Source organism: Rhinoraja longicauda, chromosome 23, assembly GCF_053455715.1.
Source record: "Rhinoraja longicauda isolate Sanriku21f chromosome 23, sRhiLon1.1, whole genome shotgun sequence".
Classification (NCBI taxonomy): domain Eukaryota; kingdom Metazoa; phylum Chordata; class Chondrichthyes; order Rajiformes; family Arhynchobatidae; genus Rhinoraja; species Rhinoraja longicauda.
The window spans coordinates 27,555,166-27,581,929 of NC_135975.1; the positions used below are offsets into that span (position 1 = coordinate 27,555,166).

The 26,764-nt window shown below is 44.7% G+C and overlaps 1 protein-coding gene and 1 pseudogene across 7 annotated transcripts; both read left to right on the forward strand.

The window, feature by feature from the left end:
* bpgm (2,3-bisphosphoglycerate mutase) lies at positions 1–25,919 on the forward strand. Of its 7 annotated transcripts, none has more exons than XR_013548794.1 (4): positions 1–54; positions 1,342–1,985; positions 13,396–13,618; positions 23,483–23,616. XR_013548794.1 is itself a non-coding variant. In XM_078419911.1 (3 exons), exons 2-3 carry the CDS (start codon positions 1,388–1,390, stop codon positions 23,668–23,670), a joined length of 786 nt encoding a protein of 261 aa, XP_078276037.1. In that variant the 5' UTR covers positions 1–54; positions 1,342–1,387; the 3' UTR covers positions 23,671–25,919. The 7 variants fall into 7 exon arrangements, 3 of the variants coding, with proteins under 3 accessions (XP_078276037.1, XP_078276039.1, XP_078276038.1); XR_013548797.1 differs by lacking the exon at positions 13,396–13,618 and adding an exon at positions 23,236–23,377 and having other exon boundaries at positions 23,483–23,613; XR_013548795.1 differs by lacking the exon at positions 23,483–23,616 and adding an exon at positions 23,236–23,358.
* LOC144604971 (large ribosomal subunit protein uL29 pseudogene) lies at positions 9,417–9,821 on the forward strand (annotated as a pseudogene).
* Positions 25,920–26,764: the final 845 nt, after the last annotated feature.

Genomic DNA, 26,764 nt, shown 5'->3' on the forward strand with positions numbered 1-26,764 from the left:
TGCCGGCGCCGCGCGCGCGCAGTGCGACTGTCAACGGGAGAGAGAGAGAAAATTGTGAGGGAGAGAGGAGATGGTGGGGGGAGAGGGAGAGAGTGGGGGGAGGAAGGATAGGGAGGGGGAGGGAGGAATGGGGACAGATGGGAAAGGGAAAGAGGGATAGGGAGGGGGAGAGGGATGGGGATGCAGAGGAAGAGTGGACGAGAGGAATGGAGAGGGAGGGAGGAAGAGATGGGTGGTGAGGGGTAGGGGACAGAGATGGCTAGGGAGGGGATGGTGAGAGGAAAGGGAGGGGAGATGAAATTGTGGGATGGGGAGAGAAGAGAGAGAGATGGACAGGGAGAGGGGAGAGAGTGATGGGGAAGGAGAGAGGGATGGGGAGAGAGGGATGGGGAAGGAGAGAGGGATGGGGGAGGAGGTGAAAGGGATGGGGAGGGAGGGAGAGTGGGATGGGGCAGGGGACAATTAGTACGGGGATAGGAATGGGTCATTAATGATGGGGATGCAGTGGAGGGGAGACAGGCAATAGGAGTGGGGTACAGGGGAACGGGATGTGGGTGGAGGTGATTATAATGGGGTACAGGGGAAGGGTGGAGTAAAGGGGATGTGGTATAGGTGATTGTAATGTGGTATAGGGGAGAGGGGTACAGATGATTGTAATGGGGTACAGGGGAGGGGGCTATAGGTGATTGTAATGGTGTACAGGGGAGGGGGGCATAGGTGATGGGAATGAGGTACAGGGGAGGGGGTATAGGGGAGGGGTATATAGGGGAAGGATGGGGTATAGGGGAGGGGTATATCGGGGAAGGGTGGGGTATAGGGGAGGGGGGTTTGTGATGGGAATGGGTTGCAAGGGATGGGGGCATAGGTGATGGGAATGAGCTACAGGGAAGGGGGGTGTAGGGGAAGGGTGGGGTATAGGGGAGGGGGGCATAGGTGATGGGAATGGGCTACAGGGGAGGGGAGTATAGGGGAAGGGTGGAGGACAGGGGAGGGGGTATAGGTGATTGTAATGGAGAATAGGGGAGGGGTACAGAAGAGGGGGTTGATGAGGGATATAGGGGCTGGGGTGGGGGGGGGGGTGAGTGAGTTAGGGGAATGAAGAAGGTGAGCTTCGATCGTGTTCTTTAACCAGATCTAAAATAGCAAACTATTTAAATCGAGTGCAGTGAGCACGGTATTTGCTGATGCAAGACTAGCTGTCTCGTACTCCCCATAAGGAAGTTCCTCCACGTGTCTTGAGATCGCTGGGCTTTTAATACATCAAGTGTTTGTGCATTCATTCTGTAGCAATCACAGTTCGATGGGATCCCCAATAACCTGTTAATTTTGTCTGTTTTGCAGAGGTCCTTTCAAGCTGTGGGTTGAACTGAATGACATTTGCATCAACATGACGTTCAAGCTTGTGTTGCTGAGGCATGGGGAGAGCGCTTGGAATAAGGAAAACCGGTTCTGCAGTTGGGTCGACCAGAAGCTGACGGAGAACGGTATAAAAGAAGCCCAGACCTGCGGAAACGTTCTGAAAGCGGCTGGGTTTGAATTCGACCTTGTGCTCACGTCCATTTTGAGTCGATCGATCCAAACCGCGTGGTTGGTGTTGCATGAGATGGGGCAAGAATGGGTGCCGATCGAAAGTTCGTGGCGACTTAACGAGCGCCATTATGGCGCGTTGATCGGTCTCAACCGGGCAGAGTTAGCCGTGCTTCACGGAGAAGAAAAAGTCAAAGTTTGGAGGAGAAGCTACGACGTCACCCCTCCTCCCATAGACGAGTCGCACGCAAACTACCAGGAGATTTACACCGACCGCAGGTACAACTCCTGCGATGTTCCGATGGACAAGCTACCCAAAACCGAGAGTCTGAAGGAGGTTCTTGATAGACTGCTGCCTTATTGGAACGAGGTTGTTGCTCCAGAGGTGAAGAAGGGGAAAACCATTCTGATATCTGCTCACGGAAACAGCGCCCGGGCTCTGCTCAAGCACCTGGAAGGTAATACCAGTTCTTGCATGGCGATTGACGGATAGTGTTTGTACATTGGCATGCTATGTTGAGGTGATGCCGGCTGATTGATGGCATCCTTGCACCTGTGGCTGGCAAGGAGAGCAGCACCCTACCTACTTTGAGAAGAATAGGCCGTGGCACTCTCTCCATTAGTTCCCACCTTCAAGAGGACCACAGGCATCCAAGACAGAAATTAGCAAGATTGGGTGATTTGGCGGTGTTTAACCTCTATCTCATCAATAGATTATACAGTAATTTGGTTTCAAAACAATGAGCGGTAGTGAAATGTAGTTGGAGGTAATATCGTATTATTAAGCATGTTAATGTGGTGTGAGTCCTTAGTGGGGACATTGTGGTTGCTCAAAAGAACCCCGAGTTATCATGAAGATAGTTTTGGCTAAGTACTTAAACAAAAACAAATTACTAAAACCACATCTTGGCATGATTATTGGATAGGCCTAACATTTTCCTGCACATTTTGTCTGCTCCACTGCAAAAATCTCCTCAAGGAATGCCTACTTTGAAGAAGTTCTCAGAGTTATTCTACATTCTCCTTGATCAGCATTCCCTTTGTCCTATTTTCACACCTTACACTTCCTTATCTATGTATCTCCCTCTCCCCTGACATCAGTCTGAAGAAGGGTCTTGACCCGAAACGTCACCCATGCCTTCTCTCCAGAGATGCTGCCTGACCTGCTGAGTTACTCCAGCATTTTGTGTCTATTTTCTGTTATTGGTTGTCTTTGCATCAACTATTGAGGAATGGTTATATTTGAACTTTATCTACTTGGCATTAGTGTTAGCCGATTCATTTATTAATGCTCATTTTATGAACTCACTGTTCAAACCAGGAGGATGGAAATGTCAGGTGAAACATTTCAGATGTATGAAATGGCAGGAAAGTATATTTCCTAACTGTACTGTATCTTAGCTAGTAGTGTTGTACTTCGTGGTCCGGTACCTGTTGTACCTTTAGTGACTCTGGACGGACCACAAGTACACGTGTATAAAAGGTTACAATGCTGGAGCTCAACTCCAGGCTGTTTATTCCGTGGTCATCTGGATCCAGAGTGACCACCCAATCACACCAACCTCTTATATACGCATTCCTGCACATGCAAACAAAGTAGTCCTTGGGATACACAAAGTAGTCCCAGCAATATCACAACAAGTAGTAGTGTTACAAATTGAATATTTCACAGATATCATAGAAACAACATGGGCGGCACAGTGGTGCAGCTAGTGGAGCTGCAACCTCAATCCTGGGTTCGTTCCTAACCTCAGGTGCTGTCTGTGTGGAGTTTGCATGTTCTCCCTGTCACCGCGTGGTGACTGTGACTCCGGGTACTCTGGCTTCTTCTCACATCCCCAAATCATGCAGGTTTGTCAGTAGATTGATCTCTATAAATTGCCCTGAATGTATTGGGAGTGGATGTGAAAGTGGGATAACATAGAACTAGTGTGAACAGGAGATTGAGACCATGCTGACGACCAATGAGATGAAGGGCCTGTTTCCATGCTGTATCTTTCAATTCAATTCAACATCTGGAAAACAACCATACTGAATTTTTTAAGATTTAGATGAGAATAATGCAGGAGATTATTGTCTTGGATGTTCAACTGGCCTTTCAATAATGTCCATCAAAATGCACTCATGACCTGGCTCAAATTATGGTGAGTCTGGGCAAGAGTCAAGTCAAGAGTGTTCAATTGCCATATGTACCAAAAATGGAATAAAAAATTATTGCTTGCAGCAGCAAAACACGTCTGTAAGCACAGTACTCCTAGATAACATAATAAACAACAACAAAATCAATATAGTAAAAACCCCAATATAAGTGCAAAAAAAGCCCAAAGTCCTCAATGCAACCAAGACGTTTGTCGTTCATAGAGCCTGATGGTTGTTGGGAAGGAGCTCTTCAGTTGAGAAACAGGCCCTTCAGCTCGCTGGGTGCACACTGACCATTGATTGCCCATTCACACTAGTTGTACATTGTCCCACTGTCACATCCACTCACTAGGGGCAATTTGCAGAAGGCCAATTAACCTACAAACTTGCACGTCATTGGGATGTGGGAGGGAACTGAAGCACCTGGAGGTAACCCACATGGTTCCACAGAAAACATGCAAACTCCACACAGATAGCAGCCGAGGTCAGGATCGACCTGGGTCTTTGGCGCTGTGAGGCAGCAGATGTGCCACAGTGCCGCTCTCTGTTCTTGAACATGGAAAGATAGCTCCAATATGCACCTTCTATATATCTTTCATTCATTTGTTCTATGTACCTTCTATATCTCTTGTTTCCCTCTCCCATGACTCTCAGTCTGAAGAAGGGTCTCGACCCGCAATGCCACCTATTCCTTTTTTCCAGAGATGCTGCCTGACCCGCTGAGTTACTCCAAATTATTGTGTCTTCCTTCGGAGTAAACCAGCATCTGCAGATCCATCCGACATATTCAGACCTGTGTCGGGTTCAAGGATGGTTACTCAGACCAATGAATTATGGAAGTTGCAGTCCAGCAGCATTGATCCTGGAAGATGCATGGACCAGGCATTAAAACCAAGACAAAATTTTCCCATTTTGCAGCTTGTACAACCGTTTCCAGTGGAAGATCAACCCACAGAGCGTTCAGATTAGCTGCTTCCTGTCGCAGTTAATTCTAGCACACATTTTACTTGTCTGTTTCCTGCGTGTGGTAATGTCATGAAGGCAAATGACTCAGCTTTACTAATGACAGGAATGAAATTGTGACCTGTGACATATGTAATATTCTCAAACAAAGAGTGCCATCAAGCCTAAAATACCGAATGCATGATTCAAAAAGATTTTGTTACATGTTCATAAATTATCCATGGATAGACACAGAGTGCTAGAGTATCTCAGCGGGCCAGGTAGCAACTCTGGAGAACATGGATAAGGGATGTTTCCGATCGCCACCTTTCTTAAGACCAGAAACGTCATCTATCAAAGGGTCCAGACACGAAACATCACCTATGTACGATCTCGAGAGATGCTGCTTGACCCGCCGAGTTACTCAAGTACTTTGTGTTTGTTTTAATAAACCAGCATCTGCAGTTCCTTGTATCTCCAACTAACCAGGGATGTTTACATTGGCATCTGGGCCTTGCTTTGATATGGCTGATGTATCATAAAATCATGGAGGGAATAGATAGGGTGAATTCACAGTCTTTTTCCTTGGGAAGAGGAATCAACATCTATAGGACATGCAGAGATGCTGCCTGTCCTGCTGAGTTACTCCTGCATTTTGTGTCCATCTAGAGGATTTGTAATAGAAAAAAATCACATGTGGTTAAAGTGCACATTGTCAGATTTTAATAAAGGGTATTTTTAAACATTTTGGTTTCACCATGTAGAAATTACAGCAGGGTTTATACATAGTCCCCCCCCATTTCAAGGCACCATAATGTTTGGGACACAGCAATGTCATGTAAATGAAAGTAGTTATGTTTAGTATGCCTATCATTTGCATGCAATGACTACTTGAAATCTACGATTCATGGACATCACCAGTTGCTAGGTGTCTTCTCTGGTGATGCTCTGCCAGGCCTGTATTGCAGCTATCTTTAGCTTATGCTTATTTTGGGGGCTAGTCCCCTTCAGTTTTCTCTTCAGCATATAAAAGGCATGCTCAATTGGGTTCAGATCGGGTGATTGACTTGGTCACTCAAGAATTGACCATTTTTTAGCTTTGAAAAACTCCTTTGTTGCTTTAGCAGTATGCTTTAGCAGGACCATTGTCTTGCTGTAGAATGAACAGCCGGCCAATGAGTTTTGAGGTATTTGTTTGAACTTGAGCAGATAGGATGTGTCTATACACTTCAGAATTCATTATGCTACTACCATCAGCAGTTGTATCATCAATGAAGATAAGTGAGCCAGTACCTTCAGCAGCCATACATGCCTAGGCCATCACTCTCCCCACCATTGTGTTTCACAGATGAGGTGGTATGCTTTGGATCTTGGGCAGTTCCTTCTCTCCATACTTTGCTCTTGTCATCACTCTGATATAAGTTATTTTTCTGTCTCATCTGCCCACAAGACCTTTTCCAGAACTGTGGTTGCTTTTTAAAGTACTTCTTGGCAAACTGTAACCTGCCAATCCTATTTTTGCGGCTAACCAGTAGTTTGCATCTTGCAGTGTAGCCTCTGTATTGCTCTTCATGAAGTCTTCTGCGGACAGTGGTCATTGACAAATCCACACCCGACTCCTGAAGAGTGTTTCTGATCTATCAGATAGGTGTTTGGGGATATTTCTTTATTGTAGAGAGAATTCTTCTGTCATCAGCTGTGGAGGTCTTCCTTGGCCAGCCAGTCCCTTTGTGATTAGTAAGCTCACCAGTGCTCTCTTTCTTCTTAATGATGTTCCAAACAGTTGATTTTGGTAAGCCTAAGGTTTGGCTGATGTCTCTAACAGTTTTATTCTTGTTTCTCAGTCTCATAATGGCTTCTTTGACTTTCATTGGCACAACTTTGGTCCTCATGTTGATAAACAGCAATAAAAGTCTCCAAAGGTGATGGAAAGACTGGAGGAAAGAGTATGTACTGAGAGCTCTCTTATACCTGCGTTAAGGCAGCATTTAAACACACCTGAACAATTGCAAACACCTGTGAAGCCATGTGTCCCAAACATTATGGTGCCCTGAAATGGGGGGACTATGTATAATCACAGCTGTAATTTCTACATGGTGAAACCAAAATGTATAAAAATACCCTTTAATAAAATCTGACGATGTGCACTTTAACCACAAGTGATTTTTTTTCTATTACAAATCTCAAATTGTGGAGTACAGAGGCAAATAAATAAATAATGCGTCTTTGGCCCAAACATTATGGAGGGCACTGTATGTGTTTGGTTTATTTATTGTCATATTTACAGAGATTCCGTCCGTAGCTTATTCTGTATGCCTTCCATTAAATCACACTTGTGGAAAAGCAATCAGTGTCTCCATATTCTGGCGCCATCTTGCAAATTCCAAGTCTCTGAAAAGTCCGTTCTTGTTATTTGTTATATGGACAATGCTAAATAATGTAAATAATAATGTAAATATAAATAGGATTGATGATTATGTTAAAAGCACCGTGCAAAGGAGATGGCTGTGGTGCAGTAATGGATAGTAAGATTGCTATTTTATGTCATTGCTTGGACTAGTTTGTTGATGGCTATTGCTTTACAAAATACAGGCAATTGTGGATTTGAGTTTAAATAGTTAAATCTTCTGCAGTTTAACACAAAATGCTGGAGTAATGTCAAGGGTCAGACAGCATCTCTGAAAGACATGGATAAGGGCAGCTTCGGGTCAGGGCCTTTCTTCAGACCATGTTCTCCTGAGATAGAAACATAGAAATATACAAAATAGGTGCAGGAGTAGGCCATTCGGCCCTTCGAGCTTGCACCGCCATTCAATATGATCATGGCTGATCATCCAACTCAGTATCCCGTACCTGCCTTCTCTCCATACCCCCTGATCCCTTTAGCCACAAGGGCCACATCTAACTCCCTCTTAAATATAGCCAATGAACTGGCCTCAACTACCTTCTGTGGCAGAGAATTCCACAGATTCACCACTCTCTGTGTGAAAAAAAACCTTTCTCATCTCGGTCCTAAAAGACTTCCTTATCCTTAAACAGATTCACCACTCTCTGTGTGAAAAAAAACCTTTCTCATCTCGGTCCTAAAAGACTCCCTTATCCTTAAACTGTGACCCCTTGTTCTGGACTTCCCCAACATCGGGAACAATCTTCCTGCATCTAGCCTGTCCAACCCCTTAAGAATTTTGTAAGTTTCTATAAGATCCCCCCCTCAATCTTCTAAATTCCAGCGAGTACAAGCCGAGTCTATCCAGTCTTTCTTCATATGAACGTCCTGCCATCCCAGGACTCAATCTGGTGAACCTTCTCTGTACTCCCTCTATGGCAAGAATGTCTTTCCTCAGATTAGGAGACCAAAACTGTATGCAATACTCCAGGTGTGGTCTCACCAATGCCCTGTACAACTGCAGCAGAACCTCCCTGCTCTTATACTCAAATCCCCTCGCTATGAATGCCAACATACCATAAGATGCTGCTTGACCCGCTGAGTTACTCCAGCACTATGAGTTCCATGCATGATTCGAGTATCTGTAGTTCCTAATGACTACAACCTTTTGCGGTTAGCAATTTGAAGTCTTAATTTGCAGTTAACCCCAACATTCACACTTTTCAACCAAAGTTAGTGATCAGTTAGAAGTTTTCTCCCTATTGCATCAGACACACGAATGCCATTTGTACTAAAATGCAAGTCAGCTAAATTAATGGAGACCAGAATTAAATAAAATATTTCTGGTGCAGACGCTTGCATTATCCAATTCCTTTTATGGTTCATAAAATCTGAGTAATTTCCTCTAACTCTGCATTTTAACCTGGCGTGTAAATCTCGGATCGTTGAAAGTGTATATGTTGACATTTGGATATGCGGTCCAGTTGACATTAGAGTGAAGTGACCTTTGACGTTTAGAGTGGGCAGTGCATCCGAAACCACTCTTACTGAATCGTTATTAATAGATCACTGTGGGAGCAGAGGCTGAGTGCAGTGAAGTGGTGGTGTGAGAAAATACCAATAAATCTAAGATTAGATCAGGCTGGGAACTGCATGTGCTCTGTTGGGAAAGCAAGACTTCAGCTCCAGACTGCTGCAAGAAATAATCCACTGTGACTTTAGAAGCCCTAAGCTGACTGTTTGTTACATATTGTGGGCTAAAATATGACAAAGTGCTGGCATTACTCAGCAGGTCAGGCAGCATGTCTGGAGAACTTGGATATGTGAAGTTTTGGGCCGGGACCCTCCTTCAGACTGTGTATCACAACCTGAGAGGTTGAGATCACCCAAAGCTTTGTTCGTTTTTCCTTAATTACCATCTTAAGGTACAGATCTCAAATATGAACAGTATATAAATGACACATTACTGCATGAAAGGTAGAATTAAATGCCTATGTCATTTGTTTTATGCTATGTAACTAATCATATATTTTCCTTGAAAAAAATCGAATTTGTTTTACTATCGTAAAACAAATGATATCTAATGAACTCCTCCTTGAGAGTGCCACACTTGCCTACAGTCACAGTTTATTGTGACTTTTAATGCGATGAATGTGCTATACAAGTTATGTTTGTCTCTTTATCCATGGACTGTAGCCAATCCTCTATTTTTGAGCATACTACAAACTTCTTTGGAGTGAATTCTAATCTCAAACTTCTCTGTGTTTTTTTGATGGTTAGAATATCGGTGTGAGAAAGAAAGGGAGGGAGTAAAGGGCAATTGCTATTATTAATTTCAAAGAAGAGGATAATTATATTATAAACAGCAGAATGGGTTGAATATAGCTCCGCCTTCAACACGGTCATCCCTACCAAGCTCTTCACCGCTCGGCCTGGGACCATGGCAAAGATCAAGGCACGAGATCTGCGCGGCAAAAAGAAGGAGGAACTCCTCAAGCAGCTGGATGATCTCAAGGTGGAACTGTCCCAGCTCCGCGTTGCCAAGGTAACAGGAGGAGCTGCATCAAAGCTTTCCAAGATCCGTGTCGTGCGCAAGTCCATCGCCAGAGTCCTTACCGTCATCAATCAGACACAGAAGGAGAACTTGAGAAAATTCAACAAAGGCAAGAAGTACAATCCTTTGGATCTGCGACCAAAGAAGACCCGAGCCATGCACCGGCGACTAAACAAGCACGAGGAGAGTTTGAAGACGAAGAAACTGCAGAGGAAAGAGCGTCTGTACTCCATGCGCAAATATGCTGTGAAAGCTTAAATGTTCACCCACAGATCTCATTAAATTTAAGAAAATGAAAAAAAAAAAAATGAAAAAAAAAAGCTCATCACCAAACTCCACCAGCTAGGCCTCAGCTCGTCATTATGCGACTGGATCCTGGACTTCCTGCTGGAGCGACCGCAGGCAGTGAGAATGGGCCCGTACCTGTCCTCCACTATCACCCTGAGTACCGACACACCACAGGGCTGTGTTCTGAGCCCCATGCTCTACTCCCTCTTCACACACGACTGTGTTCCTGCATTCGACATCAACACCATTGTCAAGTTTGCAGACGACACAACGGTGATCGGGCTGATCACCAACGGTGATGAAACAAAATACAGAGCGGAGGTGCAGAACCTGGGGGACTGGTGCTCTGATAACACCCTGTCCCTAAATACCACCAAGACCAAGGAGCTGATCATCAACTTCCGTAGGTCATACAATGGGGAATACAGTATGGAGAGAGTGTCCAGCTTCAAGTTTCTGGGCACTCACATTTCGGAGGGCCTAACATGGTCCAATAACACCGCTGCGCTGGTCAAGAAGGCACAGCAACAACTGTTCTACCTAAGAACACTGAAGAAGTCTGGGCTACACCAACAGCTGCTGACGACCTTCTACCGCTGCATCATAGAGAGCATCCTAACACATGGCATCCCTGTGTGGTACCTCAGCTGCACGGAGGCAGAGAGGAAAGCTCTTCAGCGGGTAGTCCATAGAGCTCAGAGGACCATCGGAACACAGCTACCAGCCTTGGAAGGCATCTACAACACACGATGCCTCAGAAAAGCCACCAGCATCCACAAAGACTCTTCACACCCCTGCAACAGTCTGTTCGAACTTCTACCATCGGGCAGACGATACAAGGCCTTCTACGCCCGCACCTCCAGACTCAGGAACAGCTTCATCCCCAGGGCCATAGCTGCTATGAACCGGTCCTGCTGAGCCGGATGGTCACATCGCACAGTGATCCGGCACAGATCTACTTGCACTTTATTCTGTTTTAAAACTGTTACAATTTGTTTCATTGGGTTGTTTAAATGAATACTGACTAGCTAATTAAATTATTGCATCGTATGGGAGGCGCATTCCCAATCTCGTTGTACCCCTGTACAATGACAATAAAGATGTATTGTATTGTATTGTATTGTATCAGTGTTGGTATGTTATTAACAGTGGAGACCAACTGAGAGAGGTGGCACAGTGGCGCAGCGGCAGAGCTGCTGCCTCTTAGCGCCAGACACTCGGGTTCGATCCTGCCATGGGAGGAGTTTTTGTCTGTGTGGAATTTTTACGTTCAACCTGTGACCGCATGGGTTTTCTCTAGATCCTCCGGTTTCCTCCCATATTCCGAAGAGGTGCAGATTTGTAGGTTAATTAGCCGTCTGTAAATTGCCCCTAATGTGTAGGGAGTGGATGCAAAAGTTGGATAATACAGAATTAGTGTGAACGGGTGACCGATGGTTGACGAGGACTCCGTGGGACAAAAGTCCTGTTTCCATGCTTTATTTCTAAATTAAACGGAAAAAAATATCAGCTTGGTTTATAATAGAGTCCACCATGAAAATTATTTAGTCTAACACGCACATTTCCCAAATTCGTCTTTTGTACAGTTGAAGGAAGGAAGCGTGGGTGTGTCAGCTGTTTGAAAGGATTGCTGCATTATACTTGTCTTTTATTTGCCTGTTTAATGTATTAAATGTTTGCTTTCTGTTAATGAGTATTTGAATTGAGTATAAATCCAGGGGATGAGAATCTAATCGACTCAAACTGGGAAGCTCGATGCGAATGCAGGTGAATTGAGGCTCCAGGCTTCGGTGTTGTTAATAAAGCACTATCTGGAGACTGCCAGCAGAGGGTGAGAGTGTACTGGCGTCGGTAGGAGCAGAATCCCAGTCGCTAGGTAGAGTTTATTGTCATCTGCATAAGGTCGGTGAGGTACAGATACAATGAAAATACTGCTTGATGCAGCACTATAGTCACATAGATTCAGACAGCACGAGAAAGCATTATTTATGCATGAATTATACATAAAACAAGAAGTCCATGGTAGTATAAGAAGATAACTGCAGATGCTGGTACAAATCGAAGGTATTTATTCACAAAATGCTGGAGTAACTCAGCAGGTCAGGCAACATCTCGGGAGAGAAGGAATGGGTGACGTTTCGGGACCTGAAACTTGGGACTCCCGAAGTGTGGGACTTCAGGCTGCTGTACCTCCTGCCCGATGGTAGCAGCGAGATGAGGGCCCGGCCCGGATGGTGGGGATCCATGATGGTGGATGCCGCCACCTTGAGGCAGCGCCTGGTGTAGATCCGTTTGATGGTGGGGAGGGCTGTGCCCGTGATGGACCAGGCTGGGTCCGCAACTCTCTGCAACCTCTTGCGTTCCTGTGCATTAGAATTACCATACAACCAGTCAGGATATATTCTACAGTGCATCTGTAGAAATGTGTTGGAATAATGTTGAATCTCTTTAAATCCTAAGAAAATAGAAGCACTTGTTTGTCTTCTTCTTGATTATATCTATTTGCTGGGCCCAGGACAGGTCATCCAAGACATGAATGCCCTGGAAGTTGAAACTGCTAACTCTCTCCACCATCCACCCACTAAAGAAAACTGGCGTATTGGCTCCTGACTTCCCCTTTCTGCAATTAGTCATTTTCTGGTTTGAGTGGATCGAGGGCTCGCTCGCCATGAACCGACAATGGAGGATACGCCAGTAGGCCCGGCTCGCCCACTGCGGACTCCGGATTCGGCCCCGTCCCACCGGCGTCAAAAGTACCCGTGCCGTTGAGAACGAGGGAGATACTCGGGAGGTGGACCGTCGAGAGCATAGGGGACCCGCTCCGCCAAGAGCTACCTGACCGGGGGCCGCGGGAAATTAAGTGGGGGCAAGGCCGGCCTGTTTCGCTCTGCGAGCAGAAGATGAAACTGTTCAGTGAACTCTTTGTGACTTTGTCAGTGCCAGAAACGTGGTGACTCTCGTGTACTGCCTAGGTGAGATCTGTATACAACCAGATTTTACTGGTTGTATGCAAAACAAAGCATTTTACTATACCGAGCCACATGTGACAATAAAGTATCCTGGAATTATTGAGATTGTTGTTGTGGCACCACTCCCCCAGTTCTATCTCTCTCCTGTTTGCTGATTCATCACCACCCATGATTCAGCCAACAAGCGTGGTGTTGTTGGCGAATTTAGAGATGGCATCGGAGCTGTGCTTGGCCATATGGTCATGGGTGTAAGGAGAGTAGAGCAGGGGGCTAAGTATGCAGCCTTGAGGTGCCCGTGTTGATGGCCAGTGAGGAGGAGATGTTACCGATCCACACTGGCTGAAGTGAATCCACTGAAGTGTGCTGATGAGGATGTTCACCTTTTCACTGCCAGGTTCTTTTCACTATTGGCCATGACCCGGGACTACTCGGAGATGGCACTGAACAGGTTGTGGATCCAGTCGCAAAGGTGGGTACAGAGACCTAGGTCCTGAAGCTTGGTGATGAGATTGGAGGGAGTAAATGTTTTGAGCATTGAGCTGCAATCAGTGAACAGCAAGCAGCCTGACATACATGTTCCTGTTATCCAGATGGTTCTGAGCAGAGTGGAGAGCCAGTGAGACAGCTAAGAACTACAGATGCTGCTTAATACACAAAAGGACACAAAGTGCTGGAGTAACTCAGCGGGTCAGGCAGCCTTGCGGAAGAACATGGACAGGTGAATGTGCCGGTGCAATGAGTGAACAACTCTGCCAGTCAAAGCACCTCCCTACCTGCAGAATGAAATCCACCAACATGGCTCAGATGACCGGGGTGAGTATTCACAGAAGCACTTATTTTTCCCCAGTGGAAATGCTTACAACAGATGCAGAAAGTATAAGAAGATAACAGCAGATGCTGGTACAAATCGAAGGTATTTATTCACAAAATACTGGAGTAACTCAGCAGGTCAGGCAGCATCTCGGGAGAGAAGGAATGGGTGACGTTTTGGGTCGAGACCCTTCTTCAGACTGAACTTCAGTCCACTTCCTTCTCTCCACAGATGCAGAAAGCTCTGAAGGTACCGTGTGCAGTTGAAATCCCCAGTCTTCCACACTATCTGAAACCAACACTTCATAAACTTCCATTCATAAATGGAGAATTAGTCACAAGAAGAATGACCTTGGTGAACGCTGGTAGGCTGGCTGAATGAACCATTTGTTCCTGCTATAAAATGATTGCTCACTTGTTTCTTGAGCAAGCAGCTCGCAGTTCAAGAGTTAAGAGCTTTTTATTATCATACTAGACCAAGTGGACCCAAACCTCTCCTGCATTGGTGCAGCACCCTCTCCTCCCCCCTTGCCCTCCTCCCTCCCCTCCTCCCCCCATCCCCCTTCCCCTCTCCCTCCCCCTTCCCCTTCCCCCCACTCCAACCCCCTCAACCCCACTTATCCTCCCTCCCTCCCCCCTCCCTCCCTAGGAGATAGATTTAAACTTTAAAATGCGAATAACTAAAAATATAACACCGATTTCAATGAAACGTCTTCCATTAGCATCTAAGAGACGACAGTGAGTAAGGTGGGCCTAAAATTGTCATGCTATCGTGTACCGTTTTGGCTGTAGTTCAGGAACAAACAAACAAACAAACAAACGAGAGTTTTAGTATATAGATGTCCCAAAATGATGGAATAATGAAATTCTTACTTGCAGCAGCACAACAGATATGTAAACATAGTACTCTGCAAACACAATAATAAACAACATTTATATATAATATATTTGGAAGTTGTAGTGTTTAATAGTTTGGTGGTTGGAGGGAAGATGCTGCTCCTGATCCTGGACATTATAGTTTTCGGACTCCTGTACTTCTTTCTGATAGCCAGCGTTTTGGACTTTGAATTAGGGTGACGCAAGTAAAGCTCTTAAACTTCAAGCAACTTTTCCCTGTGATCTAGTAGGGAAAACTGCAGTGTGACAGGAAATGAAATTGGTTGGGACGAATCACGTCGTCAGTCCAAGGGTTAACCTTGATTGCGAGGTTTGGTGTACCAGCCAACTGGCTTTCAAGGCGAGAAAGTGATTGTGGCCTTTTATGGAAGTAATATGTCCTTCATCTGATGTTTAGGATAGATCGAGTGTTCTAGAAATATTGTACAGTGTGTTCCACAGGAAGTCTTTAAGTATATTTAGTGCTCAGTTGCAGCAAAACTGGAATAATTCTTCCTGTGACTAATTCTACACTTGTGAATGCAAGTTTATTAAGTGTTAGTTACAGATAGTGTGTAAGACTGGCTATTTCAATTGAACACAGCCATTAGATGAAAGAATTTTTTTGCGCCTGTTGTAAGCGCTTTCATTGAAAACTTTCATTGAAAACAAAATGCTTCTGTGAATCCTTACCCCAGTCGCCTAAGACATGTGAGTGGATTACAGCGGATTGTACCTAAACATCGGTGATCTGAATTGGTATCTTTTCTGCAATTGTAATCCCAGCCTTATTCTGTTTTGGAGCAGGTTCAAGCAGATGATGGGAGAGGAGGCTAAGTAATATTTTGGACTAATATCACATCTTTGAACTTGCATTTGCTGGATACTGAATGTCTTTCTTATTTAACAAAAAGAGGAATTTAAGGCGCTGGTTTATACTAAAGATCGGCACAAAATGCTGGAGTAACTCAGCGGGCCTGGCAGCATCTCTGGAGAAAATGGATAGGTAACTTTTCAGGGCGGGATCCTTCTTCAAACTGAAGAAAGGTCCCGACCCGAAATGTCGCCTATTGATTTTCTCCAGAGATGCTGCCTGAATCGCTGAGTTACTCCAGAATTTTGTGCTTTCTGGTTTAGTTTAGAAATGCTGTGTGGATAAGTCCACGCCGATCATTGATCACCTCTGTACAGTGTTGCAGTGCTAATTGTTTCGGTGCCGGAGCTGTCACTGGTGCCGGAGCGGCTGCTGTTAAATTCCCCGCTAGTTAAAAGTCCCCGCTGTTTATTTTGTTTTGTTTTTTACACAGGTGCCGGAGCAGTGCTCCGGTGAGCTCCAACAGCACTGCACCCCTGCCTCTGCACACTAATTCTATGTTATTCCACTTTCCCATCCAGTCCCTACACACTAGGAGCAATATACAAGGGCCAATTAACTTCCAAACCTGCATGTCTTTGGGATCTGTGAGGAAACCGGAGCTCCCAGAGAAAACTCACGCGGTCACAGGGAGAACGTACAAACTCCACACAGGCAACGCCCATATTTGGGATGGAACCCGGGTATCTGGCACTGTGAGGCAGCTGCTCTACCGCTGTGCCACCGCGCCGCCCTTATTTGAGCACTTCCACTTTCTTTAACCCCTCCCCTCCTGTCAATCGAACTGTTGCCACTCTCCCCTTCAACCAACTATTTAAATACAAGGTAGACGCAAAAACCTGGAGTAACTCAGCGGGGTAGGCAGCATCTCTGGAGAAAAGGAATGGGTGACGTTTCGGGTCGAGACCCTTCTTCAGACAGGTCCAATAATTACATTTGAAATATTAAATTGGAAGGTTATTTTGAGTGAACCTGTTGTTCGTTGTTTATTGAAACCCATCTTGCTTATTGATGTCCATACTTCCTCATGCCCATAAAATCTCCACTCAAATGAATGGGCTTGTGGGTTCTGTGCCAGGTCTCATCTAAATTTAAATTTTGGGATTCCACATGCATGAGGATGTCTTGAATTTGCCAGGACTTAAAGCAAACTTCCAGCAAATCCAGGCCAAAATCATTCATTTATATTGTCACCTCCTCATTAGTTTCCATTGTAGGTCAAGAGGATTTCAAATTGAGAATTTACTCTTTTTTGCGACGAACGCGGCTTTCTAATTGTTTTAGTTATATTCTTCTGCCTCCTATTTGCTGTAAGCGTTATAGAATCATGCAACATGGAAACAGTCCCTTCAACCCAAGTCGTCCATGCCAACCAAGATGCCCCATGTAAACTCATCCCATTTGGCCATTGTTGGCCCATTTCCCTCTCAACCTTTCCTATCTATGTACTTTCCCAAATGCCTCTTAAATGTTATTGTATCTGCCTCATCTACGTCCTACGGCTGTTCGTTCCATTTACCCAGCACCCACTGTGTGGGAAAAACGTTGTCCCCCGGGTTCCTATTAAATCTTTCCCCTCTCACCTCAAACGTATGCCCTCTAGTTCTTGCTTTCCAGTCCGCTTTCACCTTTATCAACAATGCTGGTGATCTTTTAACATGCATACAAATTGTTTTATTTTAGTTTTGGTTTTCAGAGTCACAGCGTGGAAACAGGCCCTTCGGCCCACCGAGTCCACGCCGACCAATGATCAACTGTGTACACTAGTTCAATCCTACACACTAGGGACAATTTACAGAGGGCCAATTAACTTATAAACCTGTACATCTTTGGGATGTGGGAGGAAACCGGAGCACCCGGTTGAAACCCACACGGTTCCAGGGAGAAAGTGCAAACTCCTTTTTATTTTCTGTTTTCCATCAGTGAAAGTGTCTGAAGAAAGTAATCGGAACAGGCAATGTTGATTATTGTTTGCAGTTTAAACTTAATGTTGGCATTCATCCTAACGCCGATTCTGGCCTCTCTCCACTGGCTCCCTGTACGGCACAGAATCAACTTCAAGCTCCTATTCACATATAAAGCCCTAAATGGACATTCCCCCCCTACATCAAAAATCTTCTAACCCACCTCTCTAACTCCAGGTCCCTCAGGTCGGCCGACTTGGGGCTACTCACTATCCCGCGGTCTAGGCTTAAGCTCAGGGGTGACCGCGCTTTTGCGGTTGCAGCTCCTAGACTGTGGAACAGCATCCCTCTCCCCATCAGAACTGCCCCCTCCATCGACTCCTTTAAGTCCAAGCTCAAAACCTATTTCTACTCCCTAGCGTTTGAGGCCCATTGAGGAGGCGCTGTGAACTGTTTTGTATGTGCTGTTATGTTTGTGTGCTACTGTATGTTTCATTTTTTCCTTAGTACCTAATCAGATGTACAGCACTTTGGTCAACGTGGGTTGTTTTTAAATGTGCTATACAAATAAAATTGACTTGAACATTGGAGGTTTCAATAATCTTGGAAAATGTAAGGCTGCACCATACAGTATATGGTGTGATGCGACATCAAGTTCTGGAGTTTAGATAGGCCTTATGTAGAACTGCGTTTTGTAGTTAGCTGCTTTGTTTAGATTATGTTTCTTTGTTTGACCTTCAGTATGTGGTTTTGCTGCAGTTGGCCTGCCCCGCTAAGCTTGGCCACGAAAGACAGTTTAAGTTTTGGCAACGTCAGTATTAAGAACGGCAGGGACCAGTGTTGCAGTTCTAATGTTTTAGGTGCCAGTGCTGTCACTGGTGCCAGAGCCAAGTCAAGTCAAGTCAAGTTTATTTGTCACATACACATAAATGTGCAGTGAAATGAAAGATTACCCACAGTCCAACAACAAGAGCAATAAAAATAAGCAATGACACACACAATCAAACAAAAAGAAACACCCATCACAGTGAGTCTCCTCCAGTCACCTCCTCACTGTGATGGAAGGCCAGAATGTCTTTTCTCTTCCCCTGCCGTCTTCTCCCGCGGTCAGGCTGTTGGAGTTGCCACGGTCCAGGCCGCGCCGGACGGCGAAAGGTCCGCTGTTAAATTCCCCGCTAGTTAAAATTGCCCGCTGTTTATTTTGGCGTTGTTTTACAGAGGTGTCGGAGCGGCGCTCCGGTGAGTTCCGGCAACACTGTACCCCTGGCAGGGATCTGCTCCTCTGAAATTCCCAATATAATTTTTCTAGTTCATGTAAATAAGAAGGCTAAATAGTTTTTTGTTTCTTTGAATCAGTCACTTAACATTTTAACATTTAAAATTAAGGTTAACATAACATTAAAATTTAGAAATTAATAGGTTTAATTTTTGGTTTAGGTTTATTGTCAAGTGCACTGAGGTACAGTGAAAAGCTTTGATTTGCATGCTATCCAAACAGATCAGATAACACTATACATAAATACAATCAACTCAAACCTGAGTACAAATGAGAGAGCACATAGGAAGATGCAGAGTGCACAATATAGACTAGAGAATATAATTCGCAGGTAATACAGATATAGTTCTTCAATAATAAAGAGACCAAAACATTTCTTCTTTAAATTTCAGTGTTTTCTTCAGATATGAGAACAAAATTATCTGGTATTTAATTTTTTTGAGGAAAAGCAGGTTTATCTCATATTCTAAAACTTGCCAAGCCAACAACATTTTAATGGGATGGTTATCTCTTAAATCTTTGCAGCAATAGTAAGAAGTTTTAGTCACCTGAATTTGTTCAACTTCATGGCGGTCACAAGATTAGGGCGGCTCAGTAGTGCAGCTGGTACAGCTTCTGCCTCACAACGCTAGAGACCCGGGTTTGATCCCAACATAGGGTCCTACTGTGTGGGATTTGTACATTCTCCCTATATCCACGTGGATTTCCTCCGGGTGTTCTAGTTTCCTCCCACATCCCAAAGATGTGCAGGTTTGTAAATTAATTAGCCAGTGCAATTCTTTTTTTTACCTCCAATATGTTTAAGATGTAGATGAGAAATTGGGATAACATAGAACTAGTCTGAATGGTGACTAATGATCGGCGTGGACTTGGTGTGCCGAAGGGCCTGTTTCCAAGCTGTAATTCTAAACTACATGCCCAAAGAGCTGCGTTCAAATGGTAAAGGTATCTGATATCCAGTCAGCATTTAATTAAGGGTGGAGAACTGATAATACATGGAGTTAAGGGCATCAAGGTACATCACACAGAGAAAGATGCTTGGTGTCGGGGGTTTCTCCGCCCTGCTGCATGAGTTCCATAGGGCATTGTCTAAGACTCGGTCATCTTCAGCTGCTTTATCTCCCACCAATCTTCCAACATAACATCACAAGCGGAGATGTTTTCAGCTGCTTGTCAAATGTTCAATTACATTGGCAACTCCTCGATAGTGAAGACGTCCATTCCCATGTGGAGGCATTGAAGAAACGTTCCAATGTAGATGTACCATAGAAAGCATACTGTCGGGTTGTATCAGAACTCGGTTTGGGGAACAGCTCTGCCCAAGACCACAAATAATTGCAGTGCGTTTTGTTCAGTTTGAGATACAGCGTGGATACAGGCCCTTCGCCCTCCCCCCCCCCCACCCCCCCCCCCGTCAGTCCGTCCGTGCTGACCAACGATCACCCCCCTACACTAGTTCTACACTCTAGGGACAATTTACAGAAGATAATTAGTCTACAGATCCACACATTTTTGAGATGGGGGAGGAAACCCATTCGGTCTCTAGGAGAACGTGCAAACTCCACACGGACAGCACTCAAAGTTACTGGGAGAACGTGCTAATGGTGTAGTAGTTCAGATTGGCAAATAATTTGAAACGTCAAATTAGCAGCTACAAGATTGAGTCAGATCAATAGAACTTTTGTGACCGATTTGAGTTATACATCTGTACCATTGCGAAGATTGGCTACTTACAGTTTTGTAACTTTGCCTGACTCTGCCTTTATCCACAACATTGTTACGTATAGAGGCACGAGGCAGATGCTGGAAACTTGAGCAAAAGACAAAACGTTAAGGGATAATTCCCTGGCTATATTTTTTGAAATGGGGACATGAGATGGTTTATGCCCAGCCTAGTCTGCAAAGAGAGTTCCTACTTTAGTCAGCAGTGCAAATTATTGAGCAGGCAATCACCTCAGAGAAAGTGCAACCAAGCTTTTTTATTTTGCTGGCTTGTTCTGTTTAAAAAAGTGATCTCAATCCGGGATAAATTCTATGTCAACTCACGAATATATTCCCAAATGCATTTAGAATATTTTCCTTTCACATTGCATAGTCTACAACTTAAGAGCTTCGAGAAACACAATATTTAAAAATACCAGGTATCGGCTAAAGTTTCTACTTTCAGATTGCACTTTTTGGAAGTTCACTACTTTTTAAAAAGACTTTTCCAAATTTGGAACAAAATGCAGTTTTTAAATTGAAGCCAATGCCTTTCCACCAACACACATTCTTTGTCTCCACCTGACAGCTACAAGATTGAGTCGGATTCGATGGAGCTTTTGTGACATATTTGAGTTACACATCTGTAGCATTGCGAAGATTGCCTACTTACAGTTTTGTAACTTAGCCTGAATCTGCTCTGGTGCTAAAACCTTGTTCCATAGAATAGTTACATTGTAGAAGTGCTAGGCACTGCTGATGCTGGAATCTTGAGCAAAAGACAAAGTGCTGGAGGAACTCAGCGGGTCAGGCAGCACCTGCTGAGGGAAGGGACAAATCTGAAATGTCAACTGAGACATTGCCTGACTTGCTGAGTTCCTCCAGCACTTTGCGATTTGGTCACAGTTATATTTAGTCTTGGCTGTGGCAATGCTATCTTGGCCTTTGAGATGAAGTTGAGAAGGGTCTCGACCCGAAACGTCACCCATTCCTTCTCTCCAGAGATGCTGCCTCTCCTGCTGAGTTACTCCAGCATTTTTTAGTGTCTATCTTTGGTTTAAATCAGCATCTGCAGTTCCTTCATACATTATCTTGGCCTTTGTTCCTTGACCTACACTTCATCAACTTGAGGTCTCACAAAACGCTCTATCCGAACCTGCATCATTTGATTTGCCTTCTGCCTCTATACTTCCCGGCCTACATTGAAAATCCTGGAAATCCTTGCATTTTAAGATTCTTATCCCCGTTTTTAAATCTTGCCCTGCCATTGTCCTCCTTCAATGGTCAATGGTACTTTAATCTCACATGTACCGAGATACAGTGAAATTCCTTTTTTGCATACAATTGAGTAAAAATTATACTGCACATAGGCACAATCACACTTAGAGTACAGGAGTGCAAGAATAGTAGGTTACACTGAGGCAGTACACAACAGTAACCATGTTTCTGGCACCATCTTGTATCCTTCCATAAAGGCCCGTTGTTCTGACGGTGACACAGGGTCGGAGCTGCAGGGTTCGGTCTGGCCAGGTGATACTGTCAATGTCCTCGACCGCAGTCCCGTACCGCTGCAGGTCACATCCAATGCTCGGCCCCTTGGAGCGGTGCTCATTTCAATCGAACCCAGGCTGCTTCAGGACCTCCAGCGGCCCACTCCACCAACGCCTCGATCGGGCACGTCGACCCACTACCACCCCTCAGCCTCCCTGCCCCAGGGCACCTCCTGCAGCCGACCACGAAACCCCAGAGCCTTTCCGATGGTGCAGGAGGTGAGCCCACAGCCCACTCACTTGCACCAACACCTCTCCTCTGTCTGCCTCCAGCTGCACTAACTGCAGATAGCTCTACATTTCTCTAGTAATGACCTCGTTGAGTAAAAAAATACTTCTTGTGTAATAATGTTGAGGAATAATTTTTATATGGCGAGAGAGTGAAAGACCTTAATGTTTCAAGCATATATAGAGGTGTAAAGAGGTGTGGCACAGTGGTGAAGTGGTGGGGTTGCTGCCTTACAGCGCCAGAGACCTGGGTTTGATCCTGACTACAGGTGCTGCTTGTACAGAGTTTGTACATTCTCTCTGTGACTGTGTGAGTTTTCTCCTCGAGCTTTGGTTACCTCCAATGCTCGAAAGACATGCAGGTTTGTAGGTTCATTGGCTTCTATGAATTGTCCATAGTGTGTAAGATAGAACTAGTGTACTGGTGATTATTGGTCAGTGCGGACCCTGTGAGCTGAAGGGCCTGCTTCTACACCGAATCTCTAAACTAAACTATGGAGGTGTATTATAAAATTATGGAAGTGTATTTATATGGGGGGAAATAGATGGGGTGAATGCACAGTCTTTAGAGTCTACGGATGTCAGATCAAAAGCAAAAAAGCTGCAGTTGCTGCAAATCGGAAACATGAACTGTTGTAAACAGGGTGGCGGAGTGGCATAGCTGGTGGAGCTGCTGCCTCACAGCACCAAAGACCCGGGTTCGATCTTGACCTTGGGTGCTGTCTGTGTGTGGAGTTTGCATGTTCTCCTTGTGACTGTGTGGGCTTCCTCCGGTGCTTCGGTTATGTCCCACATCCCAAAGATGTGCAGCTTTGTAGGTTAATTGGCCTCCGTAAATTGTCCCTAGGGAGTGGATGTGAAAGTGGGATAACATAGAACTAATGTGCATGGGTGGTCGATGATGGGCACGGACTCGGCTGGCCGAAAGCCCTGTTTCCATGCTGTATCTCTAAACTAAACACTTTCATTTTATTAACTGGCACTGCGTGTTGCATGCTCAGATGACGCGGCTTTGCATAACTGCAAAACCGTGAGACGGACTGTATTCCAGGAACTCTTCCCCCCCCCCCCCCCCCCACTGTATTCCAGGAACTCTTCCCCCCCTCCCCTCGCCAATACTAACATTTCTGCATTTAAGACTTTTCTTTTTATGTTGGACTTGGTTTATGAAAACAGCTAATTTTTATACAAGCAATTGACCTTAATTGCAGATGTGAATCACGCAAAGACCAACGGATTTTCAATGCCAAGTTTGAGATTCAGCTAAAAATAATGGCAGTCAGATTCCACTTGACAGCCTTTTTTGGTGCTACACTGGCTTGACATTCAGTGGACCTTTGTACAGATTTACTGGTACAGTATTCTCAACCTCGCCTCTTGTCTGAGGGAATCCTTCAAGTTCATCTGTCTTCAAGTTTCCATGCGCTAATCATATTTTTTTCCTGTACTTTCTTTCAGGGATCCCAGATGATGAAATAATTAACTTGACTCTTCCCACTGGAGTCCCAGTCCTCTTGGAGCTGGATGAATGCCTACGTCCAGTGAAACACCACGAACTCCTGGGTGATCCACAAACCATTCAGGCAGCTATCAAAAAGGTGGAGGATCAGGGCAAAGCTAAGGGTACACCTGCCGCTGCCAATTAACCCTTGGAGGAGAGATGGAATTTAAACCCAATGCAACCTCAATACAGCGCCCCCTTAGATTGTGATTTTGGATACACCATGGGTATTATCCTTTCTCTCAAGATCGGAACTAGCTTCACTTGACAGGTGTCAGTGTTTCTCACAACACTAGAGCATTGCTTGTGGTAACAACGTTATGTTGGTGCTTTTTTGCTGCACTGTGAGAATATCCTAGCACTGATGAATTAAGTTGGTTTTATTTGTCCTCTTATTTATTTAGCTAAAAGTAATCTCTTACAGTTGTAGTATTGTGTTGAAAGCTTTCTAATTACAGGGCAAAAGTAAGGAAGTGCCAATGACTGAAGTTATAGTGAATGTCTGGCGAGCTATATATATATATATAAATATATATTATTGAGCTGAAGGTTGTTAGTGTTGAGGAAATGGTACAATGCAGGCATCTGTTGTTTTCTGGCACTCAAATAATACAGCTAGTTTGCAAGGTAGATCCCTCCAGCTTGTTTCAACAGTGCATCCCAAATGTCGATAACCAGTATTAGTATGGGTTTTATTTGGCACTTCTTTGAATGAGATGGACAATTGGTGACAAATTAGTGTAATGTGTTATTAGACCCAGGTGCCCCCTTGGCAGAAACCTGCCCAAACAGAGGAAATTTCACTGGACATTTCCTTCCCCTTCCTTTCATCTGCTCGCTGGTCCAGATGATGTTGACTGCGTATAATTGCAGTGGTGTGGACACTCCTGTGAGATGATGCAAGGTCAGCGAGCTCTTGGTTGAGGTAATGCAGGATGACTTGCGTGTTGAGCTGTATGTAGTCCATGGTTGATGCTTTTTGGCTTGTTGGGATAAATACAGAGTCTATGTCTTCGACGATGGAGAGGGTTCCATGGCTAACGTGAAGGAGGCGTGATTGTTGATTTATTGTACTTTACGGTTTCTTGGTAGCTGGAATCCTGCATTTGACAGTAGGTTCATTGCTTCAATGAGTCTCCTAGATTCCTCTGCTTTACAATGCATCCCAGAGTCCTGCCATTCACTGTGAAGGTTCTGCCCTATTCATTGGTAGCAGAGTGGCACAGCTGGTAGAGCTGCTGCCTCATAGCACTAGAGACCCGGGTTCGATCCAGACCTTAGGTGTTGTCAATGTGGAGTTTGCACATTCTCATAGTCATACAACATGGATAAAGGCCCTTCGACTCAACTTGCCTATGCAGACCAAGAGGCCCCATTATACACTGGTCCAACCTGCCAGTGTTTGCCCCATATCCCTCTAAACCTTTCCTATCCACAAATCTGTCCTTTAAATGTTGTTATAGGAACTGCCTCCACTACCCCCTCTGGCAGCTTGTTACATATGCCCACCACCCTCTGTGTGAGAAAGTTGCCCCTCAGGTTCCCATTACATCTTTCCCCTATCTTAAAGGTATGTTCTCTAGTTCTTGATTCCTCTACTCTGTGCATCTATCCCATCTATTCCCCTCATGATCTTATACACCTCTATATGATCACCCTTCTTCCTCCTGTACTCCAAAGTCTTAGCCTGCCCAACCTCTTCATCTCGCCAAGGCCCTCAAGTCCTGGCAACATCCTCATAAACCTTCTCTGCGCTCTTTCCAGCTAAAAATCTTTCCAATAAGCAGGGTGACCAAAACTGAAAAAAAAAACTAAACAATATGGCCTCACCAATATCTTGTACAAATATAACACAAAATCTGATGGTCAATGTTCCGGAAGCCTTCTTGACCATCCTATCTACCTGTGATACCACTTTCAATGAACCATGCAGGTTCACTCCTAGATTCCTCTGCTTTACAACACATCCCAGGGCCCTGTCATTCACTGTGAAGGTCCTGCCCTGGATGCAACATGCAATTATTTGCATTAAAATCCATTAACCATTTCTCAGCCCAGTTGCCCAACTGAATAAGATTCTGCTGTAATTAGTGATAACCATTTTCGCTGTCTACAGTACCACTCACTTTAGTGTCACCTCCCTGTAACCGCATGGGTTTCCTCCGGGTGCTCTGGTTTCCTCCCACATCCCAAAGACGTGCGGGTTTGTAGGTTAAATGGCCTCCGTAAATTGCCCCTAATGTGTAGGGAGTGGATGAAAAAATGGGCTAACATAGTGTGAACGTGTGATCGATGGTCGGCGTGGACTCGATGTGCAATCTCTAAACATTGCTATTTAACATGTTCTTCTGCATGAAGTATCCATGTCATGTCTGTTAAATAAAATAAAATCTTTGAACAATTGACTTGTGTGATGTGACTGAACTAAAAGCCATGAATAACCATGCCATTTTTCTGAATTTGGAACGTGGTTTAAGGAAATATATGCTGGTATCAGCAGTGACCATTGAAGAGTTGATGGGTTGCTGCTAAAGCTTCAACTGCTTGTCCTATTGTTTACTGGGCAGATAGGAATGCCTTTTGGTCTGACCCACCTGTCCTTGACTTCTGAAGTGTCCAAAAGGCCACTGTTGTATTACCCTACTGGTAACACGAACAGGCACCTCCACCACTGAAGGCCTGGCACAACTATTGTTTGTTGACTGGAGAGAGACAAATGTCAACCTTCCCCACTTGTCCATAATCTGCCAATGCATAGAAATGTCACTTTACTAAAAGAGTAAAAGTGGCAATTCTTGGCAGTAATTGAGCCTTCCCATTTGGTGTCACAAAATGCTGGAGTAACTCAGCGGGTCAGGCAGCATCTCAGGAGAGAAGGAATGGGTGACATTTCAGGTCGAGACCCTTCTTCAGATATTTAAATTCAAATATTTAGATTCCTCCTTCCCATTTGGTGAGCATTCAAAGCAAAATTATTCAGTTGTTCAACTCTCCTTTATTTGTGTTTGCAGTATGTTGTGTTAGTGTGATAGAAATAGAATAGCACAGCACAGGAACAGACCCTTCAGTCCACAATGTCTGTGCTGAACATGATGCCATGTTAAACTAATCTTTGCCTGCATATCATTCATATCCCTCCATTCCCTGCATATCCATGTGCCTATCCAAAAGCCTCTGAAACACCACTCTTGTATCTGCCTCCACCACCAACTCTGGCAGCTGGTAGAGCTGCTGCCTCA